Source organism: Zingiber officinale, chromosome 5A (assembly GCF_018446385.1).
Source record: "Zingiber officinale cultivar Zhangliang chromosome 5A, Zo_v1.1, whole genome shotgun sequence".
Lineage (NCBI taxonomy): Eukaryota > Viridiplantae > Streptophyta > Magnoliopsida > Zingiberales > Zingiberaceae > Zingiber > Zingiber officinale.
Genome location: NC_055994.1, coordinates 85,727,137 through 85,746,079, shown reverse-complemented (window position 1 = coordinate 85,746,079; position 18,943 = coordinate 85,727,137). Strand labels below are relative to the sequence as shown.

General features: G+C 45.9%; 1 protein-coding gene across 1 annotated transcript; it reads right to left on the bottom strand.

Moving 5' to 3' along the window:
• Positions 1–16,337: 16,337 nt before the first annotated feature.
• LOC121979736 lies at positions 16,338–18,230 on the bottom strand. The gene is made up of 4 exons (XM_042531722.1): positions 17,796–18,230; positions 17,145–17,537; positions 16,955–17,018; positions 16,338–16,786 (listed from the first exon to the last, which is right to left on the bottom strand). Exons 1-4 carry the CDS (start codon positions 18,228–18,230, stop codon positions 16,338–16,340), a joined length of 1,341 nt encoding a protein of 446 aa, XP_042387656.1.
• Positions 18,231–18,943: the final 713 nt, after the last annotated feature.

Here is an 18,943-nt window from a genome sequence, read left to right as displayed (position 1 = left end):
TGTATAGGAGTTGAGATACTCTGTCCTTAAAATGATGTGTTCTTGTGTTTCCTTGTCAATCGGATGGATTAAATCATATCTCAAGGATGTAATACATACAATGAGGATATTATGATCATCCGATCGATAAGAGGACACGAGGACACGTCATTTTAGGGACGGAGGATCTCAATTCTTTTTATAGGACTAGTGGTCATCCGCGGCCGCTTGATACGTATAAATTTGATATAAATACTTTAAAAAAAGTTAAAACTGAAGGATTTAAACAAGTGGCGAAAGGTTACTTAATAGCTATAAGAGCCTAACAATTAGATCATAGTTAAAAATTATGAACAAACTTGAATAAAAAATTAAGAATATTTTTATTTAATATCATTATAGTAATTTTGATTAAAACTAATTCAACATAGAACTGTTAGAACAATTTTAACTAAAGCGGTTAGATATTGGAGAAGCTTTGATTGCTTTGAGTCAAAGTTATTCCAAATCAATAGTTTTATTGATCCATATTATAATATTTTTGGTTGAAATTGCTCTACATTATGAGAGTTTTAATTAAAGCTATTCTATTAATATGATCGTTTTAATCAAGTTGGATTAGTTTGACTAAATCAGATAATATTATTGGAAATGAGCCTTGTAACAGTAAAATTAGTATGGTATAATTTAGAAGTTATGCGTTTGAATTTAGGAAAGAATCTCTCTGGATCCTGCATGGGTAAGGATTTTATGTACTAGGTTATTTTTATTTATTTATAATTATTATCATATTTTCAAATTACTTTTATGTAAAGTATTGTAAATAGGATGACGCAAACACATGCTCCAGTGGCTAAGGTTTTCTCTATATAGTGAGAGAGAGGACAATAGGTACCATCATTCGTCTACAATTAGTACTTTTAAGCATTTCCATTAAGATCTATACGTAAGTACGTAACTAACCCCAAGGTGCTGGGCCCATGGCATTAATGGCACCCCTATAATTTATGGAAAAATTTATATACAGTTCCCATTAACAAATATAATTTTGTATGCAATGAGATAAAAATTTTTATTTTCACTTTCTAATTTAATATATTTATCTAATTATTTTTGATATTTTAAGTATAAAAAATCTAAAAATAAGTATAAATCTTCTTAACTTCAGTACATTAAACTAGAATCTAATATATTTTCTATCAAATTGAGTACGATTCTTTTTCCACCTCAATTGGATGGAAAATATACTAGATTTTCTTTAAATGATACTCAATTAGATGAAAAATATATTAGATTTTTTTTTCAAATGGTACTGAATTTAAGAGGAATTATATTAAATAAGAAAAAGGTCGCACTCAATTTAATAGAAAATATACTCGATTCTAGTTAAAAATGTTGAATTTAATAGGAATTATACTCATTTTTAGACTATTTATACCTAAAAATTATGAAGAGCAATTTTAATAGAAAATATACTCGAATATACTAGATTTTCTTTAAATAATTCTCAATTGGATAGAAAATATACTAGATTTTCTTTTTATATTGTGCTAAATTTAGGAGGAATTATATTAAAACAAGAAAAAAAATATGCTCAATTTAATAGAAAATATACTCGATTCTAATGTAAAGTGTTGAATTTAAGAGAAATTATATTCATTTTTAGACCTTTTGTACCTAAAAAATCTGAGGGGCAATTATGTCACAATATTTGCATGAGAAAGTTAAAACAAATAAAACTTTGCATGTAGGGAGTGGAAACAAAGTTTTTTATGAGTGGGGATTGCATGCAAAATTTAAATTGTGATTGAGGATTTTTCTCTATTTTATCTATAATTTATATTGCGCCATATTAATTATATCATAAATAAGTTATATCATTTAAATTAATAAAAAATAATAAAAAATATATAGAATGCAGAATTAGTTAAACTTTGTTAAAAGATAAATTATATGAAAATTATTTTATAAATAAATTATTTTACGTTAATTGTTTATTTAGTCTCACGGGATGAGTTAGATTCGTAGGGCATCAGCCAATGTACGAGGATTCCTATAATCCTAAAAATACATGGTAATGGTTACTCAAATTGAGATCGAATCAGTTATTACAATAAGGGATATTTCATTAAAATATCCTTAATATTATTCCAAAAAAATTTTCGGAGTTATTTATGTCACTCATATTTCATAAAGTGTCTCAATAATCCTTAATGTCAATTGTCTGTTATATGTAATGGAAATAACTCACATGTATCTCACGTGACCATCTTCCCAACTTAAAAGCTCGTTGTCAACCCTAATTCCCAAATCCTCAATCGCTACTCCTTCTTCTCCTTCGCCTTTGGGGCAACGGTACTCCTCGTTACTCCTTCATCGTTGTCGGCAACACAGGTGGTGAAGACTAACTCCTTCGTCTTGAAATTCTCTCCAGGGTGATGATTCCTCGCTGCACTCGGACGACGATTAATAGAGAAATTCAACTAGGTTGTGGATCAAATGAGATTGGAATTGAATTAGATGTTGATGGAAGTGGATCAGATGATGTTGACGATCATGAAGACTTTCGTGACAATGGGTATGAGTTTAAAGAAGATGATAGGATTTTTTTTGTAGTCATGTTGATTATGATGCCAAAATATTAGACAATAGAGCAACTATTGATAATGGAGTAATTCGAAATGAGATTTTATTTAGGATGCAGGTTGGTTTTTTGCGCATCTTGTTTAAGGATTGGTTGCACAAGTTATTTTAGTAATGTAAGAAACAACATGTAACATGGTGGTTAATTATATAAATTCTTAGATTAACTATTTTTTAAGTTTTTGATTCTTGATGGTGACTAAATATATCAATATGTTTGCAAGATGTAGAAGGCGATGCTAATTCTGTTGATATTGATGACTTAGTTAGTGATGTGGGTCATGATGATGATGATGATGATGATGATGATTGTGAAGCTCAAATATTTCTTTTGTTCAACCCCATTAAGGATACAGAGAACCTTGAATTGCAGCTTGGTATGATTTTTAGCTCAAGAGATGAAGTTAACTTTGCCATTGAAAGTCATTGCATTATTCGACGGGGAAGGTTTGTTAGGTTTGTTAAAGTCTATAAGAAGAGGTTACGGGGAAAGTGCCGAAATGAAACTTGTGATTGGGTGATTCATGTGTCACTAATGGGTCATGATAGTTGTTAGCAGATAAAGAGTTTTCAATCCAAACATAATAATTATTTTTGGGATAATGGTAATAGAACTGCAAGTTCAACTTCGATGGGAAAAACTTTTGTCAACAATTTTAAATTGAATTCAAATTTGGGGGCTATAACTTTCAAAGATGAGATTTTTGATAGCTTAAGATTGAGTGTTTCGAGGAAAAGAGCTTACTTGGCTTATAGGAAAGCTCTTGAAATGGTTCATGGGTCTATTAGCCAACAATTTAGTAGGATCCAAAATTATTGTGTAGAGTTGATAAAATTGACTGAGGATCCAAAATTATTGTGTAGGATCCAAGTACTATAGTCATTTTAAAATTGACTGAGGATGAAGACGGTCCAAGGTTTCAACGTATGTACATTTTGTTTTTCTGCATGCAAAGAGGGCCTCAAGAAAGCATGTAGACCTTTTATTGGTGTTTGATCCTATTTGGAATCTGAGTCAGATGGACCGCGCGGGGTGAGGTGGATGGAATGTTGACCTAATCGCGATGTCCCAGAGGGGGATATGCTGAGATGACTTCTATATTGACCAAGTCGTCAGAAGTCCTCTGGCCAACACTACCTGCAGCCAGCGACCGGGTCGCCTTTATCTCTGGTACCCCGATGTTCGAAGTAGATCCAATGAATATGTAAGTAACATACTAAGACGTATAATAATGGAATACATATAGAATATGAACGAAGAACGTACCCTGGACCAGGGGGCACTCTCAGGTGGATCAGTGAGCTAGTCAAGGCACTGCTCGAGTTGTCGTGACTCAGAAGAGAAAATGACTCTGAGCAGGATGAAGAACTGGATCTGACGACACCTAGTCGAGCGCGACCTAGATTCAGAAGATGACACACAGGCCGGGACCTAGCAGCAACATGTAAACCGGAATATGACATTGGCACGTAGGCTAGGAGGTGATAGTGGCACGCAGGCCGGACTATGACAACGACAGGAAGGCTGGAACACCACATTGACACGAAACTGGAACACACTAGCGAGGTGCATTATGGCGGTAGCTCGGGGAGGTTGGATCGCATCAACAACGCATGAACGACATAGATCAAGGGCTAGACCGACATCAGGCCTAAGGGCAAGGGCGTTAAATCGATGTCGAACCAAGGTAATGGGCTAGCCAAGGCAATGGGTCGTTGGAAGGTGGTTGGCTATGGAGCGAGGAAGCCGATGAACGGGAGTCAATGGCGCGTGTGAGAGAAAAACGGCGTTCGTCATGGGGCGACGGAAGTAGTGTCGACGCCCTACGTCGACGTCCGAAAGCCTGCCCGGCAATGGAGGCGGCTGCTAGCGTTAGGTGAGGCAACGAAGGCGGCGTCGGTGTTGGGAGGCAGCGTTCATCGGAGGTGCGTGAGGTCCTTGCGGTGATGACGTCGTCTAGCGAGAGAGCGAAGTCGAGAGAGGAAAAGGAGAGAGGAAGGAGGTGGCTCGCCGGTGACAAGAGAGAAAGCGATGACGGCTATGCATCTCCCTCTCCTCCTGGTGGTGGCGGAACGAAGAAGAAGAAGATGTCGTGGCGGGCGATGTCCATCACGGCGTCAGCATGAAGAGGCGATGCAAGGAGTCACCCGCGGGGTCGCCGACAACAGACGGAGAGGCAGTGTGAACCCATCCTCGAGGTGGCGGCAGACAGAAAACACGAAGCCCCCCCCTTTGCGCATGAACAGTTTTCCCCATTTAATCCCTAGCTAGCATTTGACCAAAATGCCCCTCCTCCTTCCCCTAATTCCCTTTAGGCTCTCTAAGACATCTTCGTATCACAAACCTCCCTTTCAAGTCTAATCGTAGGAGGCGCAAGTCCGACTGACTAGACCAAGCCTATCGTAAAGCAAAATCCCTCCTGAATGCAAAGTCAGATTGCTAAGCTTGTCGTATAACATTGAAAAAGCAGTTATGCTGAGATGAACAGGGAATGGAAAACTGAGCAGGCGATCGAGTGAATGCTTAAGGGGTGATTGATCGAATAAAGGGGTGCCAAGCTGAGCGACGTAAGGAGTGTCGAGCTGAGCGATGTAAGGAATAGTGCCAAGCGTATGCCAAGTGAGCGATTAGTCGAATGCCGAGGGAGGCCAAACGATATCGAGAAGACGGTCGGGCATTGCTGAGCAGAGTAATCGGCTGATTATACAAATGCCAAGCAAGAAGTAAAAAGGTGCCGACCAAGCAGCGGATGCGGGGTAGAGCGATGCAAGCGAGTAACCAAGCCGACGGTCGGATGATATTGATTGGGCGGGTCTAAAGATGCTGACCGAGTGACCAAAAGAATGTCGAGCGGGCGACTGAGGTAATGTCGAGTGGGTGGAAAGAGGATGGGCGAGGAAAGTTGAGCGCATGAGCAATAGTAAACCACGCGCGACCAAGCGACCAAAAATGTCGACTGGGTTATCGTAGAATGCAACCACACGATCGAAAAAATACTGACCCCACCTTCCTCTTACTCCTTACCAGAAGATGCCAAGGCTTGAGGAGCTAAGATGCTTGAGAATATGCTTGTCAATTTTCATATTTAGTAGAAATAATGGAAATATGGCTTACTGACCGGTTAGGCACAAAAACATGGCTTGTTGTATTTTGCCTCGGCGAATATAAAGGGTACCGACCGGGAGAGTCATTGCACCGACCGGGAAGATCGTTGGGCGTGAGAGCATAGCTCACTTATAACTCGTACTGAGGCGAGAGTCTGGGACAGCTGACCAGGAAGGTCGTTGGGCGTGAGAGCATAGCTCACTTATAACTCACACTGGGGCGAGAGTCTGGGACCCGACTTGGACGGTCGTTGGGCGTGAGAGCATAGCTCACTTATAACTCATACTGGGATGAGAGTCTAGGACAGTCGACCTGGAAGGTTGTTGGGCGTGAGAGCATAACTCACTTATAACTCGCACTGGAGCGAGAGTCTGGGACATCCGACCTGGAAGGTCGTTGGGTGTGAGAGCATAGCTCACTTATAACTCGCAATGGGGCGAGAGTCTGGGACAGCCGACCTGAAAAGTCGTTTGGCGTGAGAGCATAGCTCACTTATAACTCGCACTAGGACGAGAGTCTGGGAAAGCCGACCTGAAAGGTCGTTGGGCGTGACAATATTGCTCACTTATAACTCGCATTGGGACGAAAGTCTGGGACCCGACTTGGACGGTCGTTGGGCGTGAGAGCTTAGCTCACTTATAACTCGCATTGGGGCGAGAGTTTGGGACAGCCGACCTGGAAGGTCGTTGGGCATGAGCCGACCTAGATGGTTGTTGGGCGTGAGAGCATAGCTCACTTATAACTCACACTGGGACGAAAGTCTGGGACAGCCGACCTGGAAGGGCGTTAGGCGTGAGAGCATAACTCACTTATAACTCGCACTGAGGCGAGAGTCTGGGATAGCCGACCGGGAAAGTCGTTGGGCGTGAGAGCATAACTCACTTATAACTCGCACTGAGGCGAGAGTCTGGGACTCGACCTGGAAGGTCATTGGGCGTGAGAGCTTAGCTCACTTATAACTCGCACTGGGGCGAGATTCTGGGACATCCGACTTGGAAGGTCGTTGGGCGGGAGTGTATAGTTCACTTATAACTCGCACTGGAGCGAGAGTCTAGGACCCGACCTGGATGGTCGTTGGGCGTGAGAGCATACTTCACTTATAACTCGCACTGGATCGAGAGTCTGGGACCCGACCTGGATGGTCGTTGGGTGTGAGAGCATAGCTCACTTATAACTCGCACTAGGGTGAGAGTCTAGGACCCGACCTGGACGGTCGTTGGGCGTGAGAACATAGCTCACTTATAACTCGCACTGAGACGAGAGTCTGGGACCCGACCTAGACGGTCGTTGGGCGTGAGATCATAGCTCACTTATAACTCACACTCTAGCTCACTTATAACTCGCACTGGGACGAGAGTCTGGGACAGCCGACCTGGAAGGTCGTTGGGCGTGAGAGCATAGCTCACTTATAACTCACACTAAGGCGAGAGTCTGGGACAGCCGACCGGGAAGGTCGTTGGGCGTGAGAGCATAACTCACTTATAACTCGCATTGGGGCGAGAGTCTGGGACAGCCGACCTGGAAGGTCGTTGGGCGTGAGAGCATAGCTCACTTATAACTCGCACCGGGGCGAGAATCTGGGACCCGACCTGGACGGTTGTTGGGCGTGAGAGCATAGCTCACTTATAACTCGCACTGGGGCTAGAGTCTGGGACCCAACCTGGACGATCGTTCGACGTGAGAACATAGCTCACTTAAACTCGCACTGGGGTGAGAGTCTGGGACCCAACCTGGACGGTCGTTGGGCGTGAGAGCATAGCTCACTTATAACTCGCACTGGGGCGAGAGTCTGGGACAGCCGACTTGGACAGCCGTTGGGCGTGAGAACATGATTCACTTATAACTCGAACTGGGGCGAGAGTCTGGGACCCAACCTGGACGGTCGTTGGGCGTGAGAGCATAGCTTACTTATAACTCGTACTGGGGCAAGAGTCTGGGACAGCCGACCTGGAAGGTCGTTAGGCGTGAGAGCATAGCTCACTTATAACTCGCACTAGGGCGAGAGTCTGGGACAGCCGACCGGGACTTCTTAGGAAATCCCGTTCGGGGATAGATGCTGCCGACCTAGGGGTGAGTTCCCGACCAGGGATTACTTGAAGGGACCACTCTGACCCCGTCTGTAGTCAAGAAATATACAGTATCAAACGTACTGTGAAGATAAAAAATATTAAAATCTTACTCAACCCTCGGGAAAATGACGCCGTGTAGCCTTGCAACATTCGAATTTATCTCCCGCCAATTTTCAATGCCGCTTCCCGAGAAGATCGCATGGCAGACGCTTTCGTACGCCCGCTTTCTCTCATGATTCCCTTTTCACGTCTATCATTAATACGCTTCCTAGGAGGGTGACACCTGTCCCACGCCTTTATTGCTTATTCCGTATGACACCACCGACTTAACTCCTTTTTGTACACGACTTCCCATAAGAGTATGTCATTCTATGATCAGACGGCATTGGGCGCTTTACCAAAAAATATACTCGACTCATCTTTTGATATTCCCCAGGGAAGCCCGCTTTATAAGCCCTAAATGTAGTCCGCCGTCGTCGTCTTAAGCGCTTCGACTACCTTCGCCGCCTCGTTGTTTTGCTGTCCCCGGTGCCTTAGCCCTTCCCCTTCTCGACTCCTCACGCCTGGTGCTCTTCCTTCTTTCATCTGATTTCTCCTTCAACCTTCCTCATTTTGATAATGGCGGACGGTAAGGCATCCTTTTGGTATTCTTATTACATTTCTGACATAGACGACCATGACCTGTTCATGATCCGGTCTAACCTGGAACTTAATGAAGATTATGAACTTCGAATCCCTACACCCAGCGAGCATCCCTCATCCCCTCCTGAAGGCTTCATGACTGTTTTCAAGGACCAGCTTCTAGGAGGCCTTCGTTTTCCCCTACATCCATTCATCTCCTCCCTGAGCCAATACTTTGGTATCTGTCCTTCTCAATTCGCTCCCAATTTCTTCAGGGCTATATGTGGTACCGTCATTTTGTGTCGCGTATACCAAATCCCCTTGACCACCCAACTGTTTCATCATTTTTATTCCTTCGAACGATCTGAACCAGGGGTATTCATGGTGCAAGCTAGACCTGGTTATAAATTCTTTTCTGATATTCCCTCTTCCAACAAAGGTTGGAAGTCTCGTTTCTTCTTTATTAGATTACCTGAACCGCTGATCGAACCAGCCCAATGGTGTTATGATATTCCCACTAATCTTCCTGTGCACCATCACCAACCCTCCTGCCACGCCACTTTAGAAAAACTCCAAGGCGTGAGCGTTCGCTTGTCTATAATAGTATTGGAAGACTTTTTGTATTCTTTAGGGCTTAGCCCAGTTCATGCAGAGATAGGGGCTCCGTTAGGTAAGACCTTGCTTGTCTTCTTGCTATTCTTCACTAACTGAGGTATTTCTCTTCCACTTTGCAGAGGTTGCTATGCTCCGGGCTTACTCTTCAAATATAAATCAACAGTCTCTTGCCATTTTGAAAGCCCTGAGCGTGGAACTTAAACAGGGTCTGACAGCTTCCTCACAGTATGTCCCTCCTGCGCTAGCCCGGGCAGAAGCCCTCTACTCTTCCCCTGGATACTGCCCCTCTGGAGGACCTTGCCACATTAGAACAGACCGAGGAAGAAAGGGTTGCTTCTCCCCCTCCTGCTAAACGACTACGTCTTCAACACAAAAGGAAGAGAGTTATTCCCGCAGTCCAGGCGTCTCCTCCACCTCTTCCTTCCGACCATCGTTCATCCACAGCCTCCCAATCTTCCGAGGCTAAGGCCGTTACTCCCGATTGGGAGATTGCTCTCTGGCCGGAGGTTCCCACCTTGTCCCCCAGAATATCTGCCCCTACCCCCGTTCAGGCTTTGTCTCCAAAGCAGGCCTCTCTTCCCGTTCGGGCCTTATCTCCCGGGCAGATCCCTTTTCCCGTGATGGACCAACCCGGGAGCTTTGCAACTTTGTCTACCTCGTTTCCTGTGGCCGCTCCGGCCTCCACTTCTCGAACTCGGGCAAGAATCCCCAAAAAGTATGCCTTCACCACTTCCTGGCGCCTGCCCTCCTTCACCGAGCCTGATGCCGACGAAGAATCTGTGGAGAATGCTCCTCCTACTATTGGCTTGGTTCAGCTACAGGGCAAGTTAGCCACGTCCTGGCGGTCAGGCAATCAAAGATTTTGGAACAATCTGCCAATGTAAGGGCTGGACCAAGCCTCGCGCCAGATAATTTCTGTGAGTTTTCTTTTATCAGGGCTCTTCCTTTAAAACTCCTTATAATCCTTCCTTCTGTGTCTTATGCAGGTCTGCTCCATCAGCCTGAGCGCGATCCAATATGACGCCAATTTGCAGAGGGAGCATGAGGTGTTGAAGGCTCGTCTTCAAGAATTAGAGCTACCGCTTACTCCCCGCGATCCGCTCAACCCAACGCCCGACGACTTGGCGGGGTATCTTCGGTTGATTGGGGAGTCTGCTGAGTTTGCACGAAGCATCTCCGATGCAACTTTTGACAAAATAAAGACCTTGGAGGCGACTCTGAAGAATAGCGAGTCCAAGTTGACTTCGGAGGGGGAGCGTCGTCGCTCGCTCGTGGCTGAATTAGATGAGAAAGATGCAAAGTTGACCTCTTTATCCTCCGATCTGAAGAGTTTATAAGAAACCCAAGAGACTCTTCAGAAAAACTTAACAGATGTTAAGGGTCAACTAGCTTCCAGTGCCGACCGGGAGAAAGCCATCCAAAGTCGTTGGGAGGCCAGCCAAACCACACTCAAATCACTGCAGGCCGATCTTCTGAAGGCCCAGGAGACTGCTTCCCAGGGTCAAAAAGAGTTGGCTTCTGTTCGAGTCGATGCTGAGAAGACCCAGGCAGAGCTGGCGGATTATCAGGCAGGTGAAGCCGGTCGTCTCAGAGCATACAGGCTATCCTACGTCACCTCTCCTTTCTTCTTGAGGAAGATGGGAGGTTTGATGAACCTTATGTTTTGTTACGGAGCGGCCGACGGGGCTCGTCAACTATTTAAGCAGGGCCTACTCCACTCTGCACCTTCAAAGAACTTTCTGGACGCTGCCCTCCTGATGTGTGAACTTCCCGCAGGGTCGTATCCTACCTTCAAAGACGACGACGACCTCTTTCTCCTCCCACTGCCTCCTACTGATGCTGAACTTTGATGTAACAATGACACTGCCAAACCCTTGCCGATATTATTTGCATGTAATTTCAAGTTTGTTGCTGTTTCGAACTACTTAACCTCTTCATGATATGTTATGATATGACTGTCCGTTTTCGATCTTCCCTTGGCTCGTCAATCTCCTGACAATACCTTGTGTATTTTCAGACTGGTATGAACTGTGGCGTTATGGATGTATACTTCGACCTTCTGGTTTAGGTTTCAACTGGTCCCAGTCGGGACTCACTTCCTTACCCCGACCTGTTTCACTCCTTTCCCCGCTGACCGCCCTGGCTCAGCCAAACACCCTGGTCTGCTTTTTCCATCTTAATCCAGTACAAGATAATACTAGAGCAGGAAAGCGAGGGTTAAGAGTTCATAGGACAATTATAACTGTTGCGTCTTTTCCCAAAGTCTATCTCCTCGTACTTCGTGCCGACACTTTTCCAGATATACCCTTGGGCGTTAAACTAAGACGATTCATTGGCTCTCTTTGCTCCTGCCAATTGTTGTGGATCGATGGATGATAACTGACTAAATTGTCCCTCCGCCCAGCGACTATCAATACTTTCCCCTCATCTCTACCTGCCACCTTTTCCCCGCCTTCTTCTTCCTCCCTCCTGAATCCATTGTTGCCCTTAAACCTCTATTTTTGCTTCGGTAGCTTCTTGCTTGATTTCTTCTCCTTCTGTTTCTTTTCACATGGCATCTTCCTCTCATCTGTCTTCTCTGGCGGCAATGTATTTTCCTGGCTCATCCACCTTCGACGAATTAGACCTGGATGATCTGCGATATACCTACGGAGTTGTTGCTAACACACATGTGATCATCCCAACTAGAGTGCACCAATTTTTCGCCCCTCCCAACGACTATTGCACTTTCTTTAAAGAGCAGTTTACGGCCGACCTTTGTCTCCCTCTTCACCCTTTCTTTTCTGATGTGTGCCGCTACTTCAAAATTCCCATGGGCCAACTGACGCCCAATTCTATAAGGCTCCCTTGTGTATTTGTAGTACTCTACGAAGTATGCGAGCTATCCTGGTCTGCCACTTTGTTCCACTGCTTCTTCATCCTTCAACGGTAGGAAGAAGCCTCATTCCACTTCTAGCCGCGCATTCGAACTGCTTTTTTCTCACCCCTACAGCCTCCTGAAATGAACTGGAGGAGCAAGTTCTTCTTCATTCAATTCCCTCATGAAGTAGAATGGCCCCTGCAATGGCAACCGCTACTTCCCCCGACTCCGCAATTAGGGGAGTTCCATCTTGATACCTCTTATACAGAGGCTTCATCTTGCTTAGCAGGATGGCAGCTAAACTTAATGCGCTTATTATCTGAGGAATTATTGTCCTATTTTCGACTGAGTCAGCTTACTTCCGAAACACCTCACTCCCTGGGTAAGCTTCTCTTTTGATTCTTTTATGACTTCACGCATTTTATTTTACCTATTGTAACTGACCCCTTACTCTGTCTTGTACAGCCGATGCTTTAACCCGTGCCTCAGAAATCCAACCTCTTCCTCTAAGTGATATTGAGATAATGCGGCGCGGTCGAGTCATTCTAGAGAAGAGGTCGGTCCCCTACTCGACTTCAACCCAGGTCGGTATGGTTTCCTCTGCAAACCCCCAACCCAGTCTTCCTCCAAGAGCCTCGTCTACTTCCAGGCCTGCCTCCTCTGCTCGTCCCAGGACCTCGCCTACATCCCGTCCTGCAGCCTCTGTTCATCCCCGGGCCTCGCCTACATCCCGGCCTGCTGCCTCTGTTCGTCTCCAATCAACTGATCCTTCCCGACCGACTTCTAGCCCGAGTCGAGGTCGTGGTCGAAGATCAGCCAACGTAACTTATGCCAGCCCTGCCTTCAGAGAGGCATCTTAGGCGGCTCATCGGGCACACTCTGTAAATGACCGCTCGAGTCTGGATACACCCTCTTCTTCTCGACGCAGGGCTCGGCTGCCTTCTGAGGATTCTGACTCGGATGATCGGCCTTTGGCTCACAGACTTCGTCGTAGAGCCCCCAATCCTAGCCAGGACTCGGGCCCTTCCGCTGTTCCTCATCCTTCATCTTCTGTTGCAACCACTACTCCTATCTAGAGCTCGACAGATGCTCCTCCTGATCCTCTTGAGGTTCCGGCCGAGCCTCCACTAGCTCAACCTTCACCCTCGCAACAGCACCGGAGCACTGAAGCTGGTCCCTCACATCGCCCTTCACCGACTACCTCACCTCCAGAGCCTTCCTGTGTGCCCTCTTCAACTCCCTCTAGCTCAGCTGCTGGGCCTTCACAGCCACCACCACCTGCTCATCACCACTACCGTACCACTACCCCTTCTGAGGCTGGGTTGAGGTCAAGGCAAGACGTTCCCACCAGCTCCTTCACAATGAAAGATCGTTTGGCCACTTTATGGGAAGAAAGTACACACCAGATGGAACTCTTGTCGCCACCTGCCCAAATGGATAGATTTTCAGAGCTGTATATCAAGGTAAGCTTCAATGATCCCAACACCTATTATCCTCCCTGCTCTTATTAGACATTTCCTTTATATCCCAGGTTTGTGCAGAGTCCCTGATAATAAATCAATTCTTCCATGCCTCTCATTACCATAATAAGGAGTTGCGAGATAGGATAACGAAATTGGAGCTTCAGTTAAATGACCCTACGCAGGCTAGTTATGCCCTGAGAGCTGAAATAAAGGACCTGACCAAAAGGAATACCCATCTGAAAATGTCCTTGGCACTGGCTAACCGCAAGCTTAAAGGCCTTCAAGAAGAAAAAAGTCAAATTGATGTTGTGCACCAACAACACGTGGATCAACAAGCTTTGGTGCATCAGCGAGCCATAGACCAGTTAACCTAGAAACTACGTTCCGCAGAAACCCTAGCACAAGAGCAGAGCAAAAGATTAGAGTCCCAGGCGGCCCAACTAGCGTCTCAAGCAGCAGAACTTCTGGCCGTCCGGGCTGAACTATCGCAGGCTCGTGCTACTGCAGAGGGGGTATCCACAGCCCTGGCCGTCTATAAGGAAGGGGAGAATGACCGTTGCAAGCAGAGCCGCGACTTGTACCTGCGCTCTTCAGAGTTTTGTACACAAGCAGGACAACATTTCTCCACAGCTGTTATTTATGGCACAGCTGGGCCTCTGCGACAACTCTATGAACACGGCTACTTGAAATCCGCTCCTAGATTCCGGATAATATTTTTGCTCCCTTTAAATGATTGATACTGAATGCCTACGCATATTATGACTTAACGATGTCATGTAGAATACTTTATTACTTTACTTCCTACACAACCACTTGCACTTCGAGGTTTAATTTGCAGAAATATTTTAGTCTGTTGAAAGAAATGTTAGGATATACAATCCCCGCTCTGCCATATCCTTTTACTATACTATCTGGTCAGCGTTTGGTCCCGGTCTGGCAAACATTTTATAGCCTGGCCTCTTCTTCTTTATACAATTCTTTAAACTCGGTAAAGTCGCAGGTAGTTAGCACTCCACGGCCGATCTAACTTACTACCTTGGTTATCTTGTAAATAGTCAGCTCCAGACGATAATTTTTTAATGACCTTATAAGGCCCATCCCACTGTGGTGCTAGCTTAGCCACATCCCCCACAGGTTTTACTTGCTTCCAGACCAAGTCTCCCTCTCCAAAGAATCGAGGAATCACTCTTCTGTTATAATTTTGCCTCATTCTTTGTCTGTAGGCCTTCAGTCTGGCTGTTGTCCTCTCGCATATTTCACTAATGAGATCCAGCTCAGCCAGTCTTCGCTCTGCATTTCCTTCATCGTATAGCGTCCTCCTGACTGATGACACTCCAATCTCTATAGGTACTACCGCTTCGTTCCCATAAACTAGACGGAATGGTGTAAGACCTGTGCTTTCTCAGGGTGTTGTACGATAGGCCCATAGGATGCTCGATAGCTCTTCCACCCAGTTACCTCCCACATGATCCAGCTTAATCTTCAGACTTCGTACTATTTCTCGATTGACCACCTCGGTCTGGCCGTTGCTTTGCGGGTATGCCACTAAAGTGAAGGCTTGTGTTATGCCAAACCCCTTACATCAGGCCTGGATTTTTTGCCCTTGAAATTACCTCCCATTATCTGATACAAATTTGTGCGGTATGCCAAATCTGCAAAGAATATTCTTCCATAGAAATTGGATGACAGCATCTTCTGTGATCTTGGCCAGGACCTCTACTTCCACCCACTTAGAGAAATAATCCACCGCTACCAGTAAGAAGCGTTTCTGACCCAGGGCCATTGGAAATGGTCCTACAATATCCATGTCCCATTGATCAAAGGGACACGAGACTATAGATGTTCTTAGCAGAGTCGTTGGCCGGTGTGTCAAATTTTGATGTTTTTGGCAAGACAAACAGGTATTCACCAACTTTTGAGCATCTCTCTGTAAAATAGGCCAAAAATACCCCGCCAAGAGTACCTTGCGAGATAATGTCCAACCTCCCACATGACTACCACAACATCCCAGATGTATTTCTCGTAAAGCCTAATCTGCTTCCTCTATACCCAGGCATTTGAGTAAGGGTCTAGAGAAGGACCTCTTGTATAGTTGATCCCCGATCATGCCATAGGAATGGGCTTGTTTCCTGACCAGCCGTGATTCCTCTGGATCATCCGGTAAGGTACCCTGCCGAAGATAGCTGATCATGGGTGCCCGCCAATCAATGGGTGTTTCCCTATTATTCTGCAGATCAATCTGAGCTATAAGGAAAATTTGTGCTATGGATCTGTCCAACACCCAGGTAGTTAGGGAACTAGCCATCTTCGCCAGCTCATCTGCTTTCTCATTCTCCGCCCTGGGAATCTTAGTCACGGTAACTTCCGTAAATTCTTCCTTCATCTTCTTATACGCTTCCCGGTATACTTGTAACTTATCACAATTTACCACAAAGTTGCCGGCCACTTGCTGAGTTACTAGTTGAGAATCTGAGTAGATGATTACCCAGGCAGCCCCTACGTGCCGAGCTACTTGCAGTCCTGCCAACAAAGCCTCATATTCTGCCTCATTGTTAGTGGCTCGGAAATTCAACCGGACAGCCAACTAAAGTATATCCCCTTGGAGAGATATCAATAGAACCCCAACCCCGCTCCCTTGGTGAGTTGTTGATCCATCTACGTAGATCTTCCAAGTTTCCTCAAGGTTAGTCTGATGGATTTCTGTTAAAAAGTCTGCCAAGGCCTGTGCTTTGATGGCGGTGCGTGGCTGGTATTGTATGTCGTATTCTCCTAGCTCAGTTGTCCATTTAATAAGCCGACCTGCCATCTCCACGTTGGTCAGAGCTCTGCCCATGGAACTATTAGTCAATACTGTGATAGGGTGTGCTAAGAAGTATGGTCTTAACCGCCGAGCCATGAGAACCAATCCATAAACCAATTTTTCCAGGGTTATATATCGAGACTCAGCCCCTTTCAATAGGTGGCTGAAACAAATACACTGGTCATTGTACATTATCTTGTTCTTTAACAAGTACAACCCCCATGGCCTCAGGGGTGGCAGACAAGTAAACCCACAGTGGTTCTCCAACAACCAACTTGAATAAGGATGGCAAAACCTCCAAATACGTCTTTAGCTCTTCAAAGGCTCGGGTGCATTCTTCGTCCCACTGGAACTTAGAGGCCTTTCTAAGTACTTTGAAGAAAGGAGCAGCCCACTCTGCAGATCTAGAAATGAACCTTAATAGGGTTGTTATTATGCTGACCAGCTTTTGTGTTTCCTTCAAATTCTGGGGAACTTGCATATCACGTAGTGCCCAAACTTTTTTTGGATTAGCTTCTATCCCTCGCTCGGTTACTAGGTAGCCCAAGAACTTTCCTCCTTTAGCTCCAAACAAGCATTTCAATGGGTTTAGCTTCAACCCGTATTGCCGGAGAGTCCTGCAGGTTTCTTCTACATCCATGATCAGATTTACCGCTAAAGGAGACTTAATGAGTATATCATCCACATAAACCTCCACGTTGCGTCCGATCTGCTCCCGGAAGATCTTATCCATCATCCTTTGATACGTGGCTCCTACATTCCTGAGACCGAAGGGCATGACAGTATAATAGAAGGTACCATCAGTCGTAATGAAGCTAACCTTTTCTTGGTCCTCCGCTGCCAAGGGGATTTGATGATACCCCTGATAAGCATCCAGCATGCAGATTCTCTTACAATCGGCAGTTGAGTCCACCATCTGGTCGATCCGGGGCAGGGGATAACAATTCTTGGGACTAGCTCAATTAAGATCTTGGAAGTCTATGCATACTCTCCACTTGTTTTTGGGCTTCTTTACTAAGACTACATTAGAGATCCAGGATGGGAACTGCACCTCTCGGGCGTGGCCTGCCTTCCTGAGCTGATCCACCTCAGCTCTGATTATTTTGTTCTGGTCGGCCAAGAAGTTCCATTTCTTCTTTTTGACCGGGCGGGAGTCCGGTAGTAGATGTAACTTATGCTCTGCTACTTCAGGCTTGACCCCGGGTAACTCCTCTGTAGACCAGGCGAAGACATCCCAGTTGCGGATCAAGCATTGGACTAATTCTTCCTTGAGAGGAGGAGGCAGATCGCTGGCTATGCGAGTTAGACTTTTAGGGCGTTTAGCATATAGTTGTACCTCCTCCCAGGGGATGGGTTCTTCAGCCATAGGCAAGGGCTCTTCCTGGACGGCATGAATTCCACCATCTTACATCCTTTGATTCTTACATGCTTCTACCCTGACCATATCAACATAACATCTCCAGGAGACTTTCTGTTCTCCCTTAACTTCCCCGACCTGCTCGCCAACGGGAATTTGATTTTTTTTTTGTTGGAAGGTAGAAACAGCAGCCCTAAATTCATGTAGGGCGGGCCTTCCCAGGATGACGTTATAAGAGGAGGGGGAATCAACGACTATAAAAGTGCTCCTCCTAGTGCGCACCAATGGCTCAGTACCCAGAGATATAGCCAGCTTGATCTGACTCATTGGCTTCACTTCATTGCCTATAAAGCCATATAGAGAGGTGGCCACGGGCTGGAGTTCAGTGGCATCGATCTGCATCTCCTCAAATGCAGTTCTGAATAAAATATTAACTGAGCTCCCCGTATCCATGAAAACCCGGGCCACTCGGCTATTGGTAATAATGGCCTTGATGATAAGGGCGTCGTCATGAGGCAGTTCTAGACCTTCCAGGTCTGCCGGCCCGAAGCTGATGACAGGGCCAGAAGCCTGCTCCTTACTGCATCCCACGGTGTGGACCTCCAAGCGACGCACATGGGACTTGCACGCTCTCCCCGAATCTCCATCGGGTGGCCCTCCAGAGATCATGCCAATCTCTCGGACGGCGGCGTTGTCTCTATTCTCGGCCTCCCTCATTGCTCCTGGTTCTCCCCCCAGACCGAGTTAATGAGCACTGGGTCCGGTTAAGTCAAGGCGGGGTTGCCCGGCCTGTCCAGCCGAGGCTCGCTGCTCTTCCATCATTTTGAGCACTTGAGGGGCTAGCTCTGGCGGAGGTAAACCTAACTCGGCAGCCCGCTTAGAGTCCCGAGCGAACTGAAAGCAATGATTAGTGTCATAAGTACGAGATCGATGATAGGTGCAATACCGAGTGTTCCATGGTCCAGGTCAGGGAGCGTGCACAGCCGCGACTCGGGGGGCCGGTCTAACCTCCGGACCGGGCTGGAAGGTAGGCCTGGCTTCTCTAGCGCGTGGAAGAGGTTGAGGGGGTGATTGAGGTATCCTTCTTTCCGGCTTATTGACAGATGGAGGTGGTCTCTCAGCTTTCCTCCGGGCCGCTTGTACTTCCTCCACCTTGATATAGCAAGCGGCTTTTTCCACCATTTCATCAAAATTCCAAGCGGGATTCATGATGAAATCTCTAAAGAATTCTCCCTCTCCTAATCCATGGAAGAAAGCGCTCATCAGTCTCTCTGAAGTGGTTGTGGGGACGTCCTGGGCCACTTGGTTGAAGCGGTTGATGTAACTTCTTAAAGGTTCGGTCGACCCTTGCTTAAGAGCGAAAATGCAATGATCCGTCTTTTGATATTTTTTGCTGCTAGCGAAACGACAAAGGAAAGTCATCTTGAAAT

Excerpts from the sequence above, each read along its gene's own strand:
- LOC121979736 (XM_042531722.1), bottom strand. The coding sequence starts at position 18,230 with ATGAGGGAGGCCGAGAATAGAGACAACGCCGCCGTCCGAGAGATTGGC. Across the intron at positions 17,019-17,144 it reads AGCCCAAAAACAAGTGGAGA|GGGTATCATCAAATCCCCTT; the intron begins GTATGCATAGAC and ends GATGCTTATCAG. Across the intron at positions 16,787-16,954 it reads TAGCTTCATTACGACTGATG|AAGAAACCTGCAGGACTCTC; the intron begins GTACCTTCTATT and ends TCATGGATGTAG.